The sequence below is a fragment of the Cajanus cajan genome, chromosome 4 (genome assembly GCF_000230855.2).
Source record: "Cajanus cajan strain Asha chromosome 4, NIPB_CcT2T_4, whole genome shotgun sequence".
Taxonomy (NCBI): Eukaryota; Viridiplantae; Streptophyta; class Magnoliopsida; order Fabales; family Fabaceae; genus Cajanus; species Cajanus cajan.
In genome coordinates this window covers 927,968-935,213 of record NC_138520.1, presented here as the reverse complement: position 1 = coordinate 935,213, position 7,246 = coordinate 927,968, and the positions used below count along the sequence as shown (strand labels likewise).

Sequence of the window (7,246 nt, the reverse complement as noted above, 5' to 3'; positions counted from 1 at the left end):
AATCTAAAATCTGTATTAGTTTCTTTGATAAAAATATTTAATTAATTTTAATATATAATAAATTTAATATCAAAATATTTATCTGGATTTGAGTTAATTATTATAATCTTTTTGATTTAATATTAGATATCTTTTGATTATAAAATATAATAAATAAAATCTAAAATCTGTAGCAATATCTTTATACAAATATTTAATATCAAAATATTTATTATAATTTTAATTATGATTTTTATAATCTTTTGATTTAATACTGGATTTCTTTTGATTATAATATTTTAATGTGTTTTATTTGAAATACCACTTAAAATATTTTATTATCTTTTTATTTTAATTTATTATAAAATAATTAGAATATTTAATTTAGTATTATTAAAAAATAACTATTATAAGATTTAATTTATTTAATTTCATTATTTATTATAATACTTTTAGTCATTGTATTGATAAAAAAAATATTTTTAATTAAAATATATTTAAAAATTTTAGTTAATTTATTATCATTCACTTACTTTATTAAAAAGTGATAAAATATAATTTATTTTTAATTAATTTAATAAAATAAAAACTTTAAAATATATATTTAAAATCTGTAACAATTTCTTAAATATAAATATTGAATTAATTTTAATATATACTAAATTTAATATTAGAAAATTTATTATGATTTTAGTTATAATTTTTTATTATCTTTTAATTTAATATTGAATTTCTTTTCATTATAAAATATAGTAAATAAAATATAAAATCTGTATCAGTTTCTTTGATAAAAATATTTAATTAATTTTAATATATAATAAATTTAATATCAAATTATTTATTATGATTTGAGTTATAATTATTATAATCTTTTGAATTAGTATTAGATATCTTTTGATTATAAAACATAATAAATAAAATTTAAAATCTGTAATAATTTCTTTGATACAAATATTTAATATCAGAATATTTATTATAATTTTAGTTATGATTTTTATACTCTTTTGATTTAATACTAGATTTCTTTTGATTATAATATTTTAATGTATTTAATACTTTTGATTTTTTTATTATTTGAATTATAATTTTTATAATATTTTGATTTATTATGATTTAATTTTTATAATTTAACAATCCAACCCTTAAAAATAATGTTTATTTTTAAGATAAATATTATTTAATTATTTATATGAAACTAATTAAAAATTTGATAATAAATTAATATGATTATCCGACACAAGTGAAATTTAAAACAATTTCTTTATTTTAATCTAATTCAATAATAACATGTTTGATTTAAATTAAATTTTAAAAAATTATTTATTTATTTATTTTAAATAAATTAAGCACAAATTAAAAATATAAAAAAATGCTCATAAATATTTATTTTTTATTTTTTAATTACCATGCCTAATCACAATTCACATATCATCATCTCACACTTTGGCAGGATATAGTGGCCCATAGATTCAATAATTCAGTAATAATAATAATAATAATCAGTAATCATTATTTCGCAATTAACAAGCAGGTGAGGCGAGAGAGCGAGGCAGTCCCTCCCTCCGTTACAATTCACTATAGGGGTTTTCCCAAAATCTTAATTAATTAATAATTAATTAATTAATAATTAATTAATTAATTTCCATTTTCTTATTTTTTAGGTTAGTAGTAAGTAGTTTTGCCGGGAGAAAAGCAAAAAAGAAGGGGGAAAGAGTGAGTGAGTGAGCTAGTGGCGAAACCCGCTCACAATTTGGCATCAAATTTTGAAAACCACCCCACACACACGCTTTCACCCTCCAGCGCGCCCTCTCATCAAACTCCAATTTCATTTCTCTCTCTCTTCTAATCCCAATCATAACGATTCTGTTCCCTTTCCATCCAATTCTAGGGTTTCTCTCAACGCTAGGGTTCCCAATTCTCTGGTCCCCCCTCCCCCATCCATGGCCACCGAAACCCTAGAAGACTCCAAGCCTCCGCTCCACGACGCCAAATCGCCACCGGCCTCCGAGATTCCGGAGAAGGAGGCTTCCGCGGAGGCCGCTAAATCCGAGGATGATGTCGACGGAGCAAGCAACCAGGAAGTAGAAGAGGAAGACGCCGGCGAGAAGAAAGAGATCGACGAGGACGATGAAGAGGAGAAAGACGACAACGACGATGAGGAAGAAGTGGAAGAGGAGGAGGACGAAGCGGAAGAGAAAGAGAAAGGGAAAGAGAAAGCGAAGGCTAAGGGAAAGGGACGCGGCAAGGAGACTCCGAAGAAGAGTAAAGCATCGGAGAAGAAGGATCCAGTTACGCCGGCGAGTGAGAGGCCAACGAGGGAGAGGAAAACGGTGGAGCGTTACTCTGTGCCCTCGCCGGCCAAGTCTGCAAGATCCTCCGCTAGTAAAGGTTTCACAATTGAGAAGGTACACTTTATATTATTTATTTAATCTAATTACTTAATTGTTTATTTTCTGGGTTCGTGAGGACTGGAGTGGAGTGATCATGTTTTGAATCGTTTGGATCTGTTTGCTTTTTTTCTTCTTTCTTTCAGGGACGTGGCACGCAGCTAAAGGATATACCAAACGGTGCGCTTAGTTTCTCTTCTCAATTACTCTGTTGTTTCCTTCTTGTTGTTGTAGCCTTTCATCTTTAATGATTTCAATGAGGGTGCTGAGTTTTACTTGTTAATAATTACTTATGGATCAAGTAATTGTGAATGTTGTTTGAGGCTTTCTGTGATTAGGTCTGGAGTTCGAGCAATTGTGTTTTGAAGTGATGCCATGGCTTACTTGTTGTTGATGGTGTTTTTCTCGCTGTTCATTTCCTTTGCACTTTGTTTTTCATGTTTGTTTGTTTGTTGTTTTTTCTTTTTTACAATGATTAGGCTGCTGGGTTCCTGGTTCCTTTGTTTAAATATGTATAACCATTAGGTTTTAGATGCTTGCACCCTCAATGATTATGGATTTTAGTGGTTACTAGTGTGTTACTGAAATTGAAATTTTTGTCTCCTTGATGCAGGATATTACTCTTGCTGACTTAGCCCCCACCCACTTGATTAGGCTTAGGCTTGCTCTCAACTTTTTTGTGTTTTATTATGAAATCCTTAACTCACCAGATTGTGCTTGTAATCTTGCCAAACAGGTATATACCTCCTAGTTCATTTAATGAATTGAATGTGTCATGTGCTTGATTAATGTATGCCTCCTAGTTTCTTAACTACATGTAGCTTTCTATAACATCCTTTTTATTTTCTTTTTTCTCTGCATAATTACATAAGCATATATTTCCAAGAATTTCTGAGAGAGATGTTTAAATTAGATGTTGTAGAGTACATGATATCCATTTGTGGTGGTTATGGTCTAAGGGACATATCTTCACTTGGAAAAAGTGGCAGCATCTTGTTTCTTTCTCAAGATGATATATTCGTGTTATATGGAGAAAAAATGATTGCTTATAAGTCCATCTTTATCGATCCATCAACACCAAAAGGAATTGCTAGTGTGCGCTTGTGATTTGGTGACAATTTTCAAGGACAAAGTTCATGAAATATAATGCCAAAATATCTAACGAAAGCCACATTATGATAGAGTTTTTCTAGATAAACACCATATTGGAAAGTCTAATGAGTGAGCTGCATTGGTAGATTTTGGGAACTTCAAAACAAAATTGTGGCTATAAAAAAGTTCTAAATACATGACTCATGACATTGCACCATCTGTTATGAAATTTCAATGATGTTTCTTTTATCTGTTTTGATGCAGGCTGTGATATTTCCCTGCTGCTATTGTGGCTGCGGTGCTTTAGATCATAGTTGACATGCCAGCGATATCAATTATTGCCATATGCAAAAGCCTAGAAAACTGATTCTAACTTTTTACTGTGTAAGAATCCTTACCTTATTTTTCTTGTTGCGTGATTTCTTCATTTAATTAGGTACCTTCATGGAAACATGCTAACTGGTCCAATAACGCCTGTACTTGGCAATATGTCTATAAAAATAAGCTATAATCTAGTATATAATAATTCTAATAAAGTTGTTAAATATGATAATACTCTAGTATATAATAATTCTAATAATTCTTTCTTTTCTAATTATACAAGTTTAAATAAGGATAAATATTATTTTGAATCTAAGTCATGGGTGTTGGTTCCTCTGCTTATGTGAATCCTGTTGCAATTCATATTTAAATATTTTTTTTCATTCTAATTAGAAGTTCAACAGTAAGGATAAAAAAGAAGTTTGAATATTGGTTTCTATGTTCTCTTGGACATGATTTTCTTTTAATTAGATCATTATTTTGAATTAATACTTCCCTTGCTTTAATTGTGTAATAAATAGAATTGATAAGGTATTTCTTTGATCTTTAATTTGTTTTTGGGTTGCTAATACTTTGAGTTTTTAAATCTTTTTCAAAAGCTGAATTTGGTGTTTTAATCATAATTTCTAGAAAAAATTTACAAGGCACAATGAAATCTCTTTTGGCATGTCAAATTAATGGTTAAATTAATACTTCCCTATATTGCAGACTCATGAGCAACTACTAAGTTACTATTAAGTCTGATCTTGTACATGTTGAATATGAGAGGAACAGAGGGAATCCAAAAGGTTATGAATTAGAAGAAAATATTTTTTTAATCAAAAGAAACAAAAGTAATTCTCAGATTTTTTTTTAACGGTTACTAAAATTTTTCACAATTAATTAAATATTATTTAGCATCATGTAATAATTTTGGGTAGTCTAATAATTTTATGAATGAAGATTAATAGCCTTTTTTGGTTTAAAATTATAATGTGTTATCCATGGATAATAAGGTCATCAATATTTTAAACAATTCATAGGTTTTGTGTTCATGTACTACTTCCAAGTCCACTTCTATCATACCCACATTAAAATTGACAAACTGAGAACCAAATAATAGTCCACACATGTTAAAATTGTCAACTTGTTCTTTTTTGTTTGTTTATATGTTTAATAAGATTCTCTGATCATGCCTTACAAAGTGTATTAATCTTCATGCTTTTCAATTATAATCGATCAATTGAAGTTTTAAGTAGTTTTTAAAAACTGCTTTAAGAAACCTGACAAGATAGATGCATTCGAGCCAAGTTCTTACTCTATGCTCGTTGTATTTGTTAGCATTCTTTGGGAGTTAAGATACTGTTCTAAAGTCGTTCCCTTACATGAGTTTTTATCTCATTCGCCATGCTAATTACTTTTACTTTGCTGTATTGTTGTTTCTCTAGATATGTATAAACTTGTGGCTTTTCTGACAACAAAATGAACTTCCTTGACTAGACATGTAAATATAACTTCCTTTGGTATGGAATATAAAATTTTAATGGACAGATTACTGTCTCTTCTTTTTTTCAAGAAAGTAGCAGACAATTTGAATTTTCGTTTCATCCTCAAGGGGTTTTATGTTTTGTCCTGATTCTCTTCTCTTGTTGCTACTTCTGCACTTAGGGTGCTGCCAAATCGTTAATAGAAGATGATTCGTTTTATACTATGAGTTTACTCAAGAAAAGGGCCAATTTGTTTATTTTCTTGTACTTGATTTTGTTATGTTGTTGGACTGCTGTTGGACACTGGCTATCACTTAGAAATTCCAATTCAGTTATGTTTTAATTTATAACTTAGAAATTATTCTTTTTTGTAAGTTAGTTATGACATTATATAAAAGGAAGCTAATACAAGTTCAACAGCATGATGAGCAGATGCAGTATATACTACGCCATCTCAACATTGACCCTTTAAGGCCAACCCCTCCTGCACCGAGTACTACCCCAGATGATCCTGACCATGCTGTTGATGATGCTCTTGATGACATAGCAGAAGACCCTTAATTAAGCTTCTTTATTTTACTTGTTTCGGGATATTTTATTGTATTTGACTATTACTTTGTTCAAGTTTAAACGTTTTATGTTATTATTGTGTTTTTAGCATACTATATTGACATACTTATATTTTATTTAGTTTTTACTATAATATAAATCTTCTTTGATAAGATTTTGTCTTTTAGTATGTTCTAGTTTATTATTATAAATTGTGTAATAAATATATTGTTAATTACATATTCATTAACAGGTATAAATTTATAATTAAAAAAGAATTTAAAAATACTGGTATATTTTAGTGACCGAAATAGCGACTGAAATTATTTGTAGCTAATTAAAGTTATTAGCAACTGAAATAGTGACCAAAATAATTGGTGGCTATTTCAAATTTTTAGCGACCGAAATAGCGACCGATTTTATCTGTATCTATTTTAGGTTTTTAGCGACTGAAATAGCGACCAATTTTATTTGTACCTATTTCAGTTTTTTTAACGACCGAAATAGCGACCGAATTTATCCGTACCTATTTCAGTTTTTTAGCGACCGATTTAGCGACTGATTTATAAAATGTTTTTATTAAATAAATACAAAAATTAGCGACGGAAATTGCTACCAAAAAATTCGGTCGCAAAATTGGTCTCAAAAGTTAGGAGACCAAAATTTTAGCGACGGATTTTTATTGGCTAGCGACTGATTTTTCGGTCGCTAAATTGCGACGGAAAAAATTTCGGTCGCTATTTCAAATAGCGACCAGGGTTTTAGCGACGGATTTTTTCGGTCGCTATTTCGGTCGCTGAATGAAATAGCAACTGAATTTACCTAAATAGCGACCGATTTTGGTGGTCGCTAAAATTTGATTTTTTTGTAGTGAATTGTTTTATTTTCAATCGATGTGGGACTTGAAGATTTTTTAAAATATTAAAATTATGAATTTAAAAATATTTTTTATTTTTCCTGCGAATTAAAATTTGCAGGAAAATTCGCAGGAAAAGTTAGCTGCAAAATTTTTCTACTATTTAGTAAACATTACTTGCGAATTTATTTTTGCAAGAAAATCTGCAAGAAACAAAATAAAATTCTTGCAATATTTTCTGCAAATTTTTACCATTGAATTTTTTTTTTCATGATTATTAAAATTGTAGCAAAATTTGTAAGAAATATCTGTAAATTATTTTTTGCAGGAAAATTCGTAAAAAATTTCTGCGAATAATTTTTTGCAGGAAAATTCGCAAAAAATTTCTGCAAATATTTTTTTGCAGGAAAATTCGCAAAAACTTTCTACAAATATTTTTTTGCAAGAAAATTTGCAAAAAAAATAACACTTTTCTAGTAGTGTGCATCGATTGTTTTACATATAAAATAAAAAATACAGTGACAATTCTGTAAATATTATTAACTTTAATGCATTTGATAAATATCACATATTATTAACTTTAATGCATTTGATAA

At 28.7% G+C, this 7,246-nt stretch overlaps 1 protein-coding gene across 3 annotated transcripts; it reads left to right on the top strand.

Moving 5' to 3' along the window:
- Nucleotides 1–250: 250 nt before the first annotated feature.
- On the top strand, nucleotides 251–6,893 carry LOC145957556 (uncharacterized). 3 transcript variants are annotated; one of them, XM_083073866.1, is made up of 4 exons: nucleotides 258–2,384; nucleotides 2,513–2,546; nucleotides 2,980–3,102; nucleotides 3,723–6,892. In XM_083073866.1, exons 1-3 carry the CDS (start codon nucleotides 1,920–1,922, stop codon nucleotides 2,994–2,996), a joined length of 516 nt encoding a protein of 171 aa, XP_082929992.1. In that variant the 5' UTR covers nucleotides 258–1,919; the 3' UTR covers nucleotides 2,997–3,102; nucleotides 3,723–6,892. The 3 variants fall into 3 exon arrangements, with proteins under 3 accessions (XP_082929990.1, XP_082929991.1, XP_082929992.1); XM_083073864.1 differs by having other exon boundaries at nucleotides 251–2,384; nucleotides 2,513–3,102; nucleotides 3,723–6,893; XM_083073865.1 differs by lacking the exon at nucleotides 3,723–6,892 and having other exon boundaries at nucleotides 251–2,384; nucleotides 2,513–3,270.
- The last annotated feature ends 353 nt before the right edge of the window (nucleotides 6,894–7,246 follow it).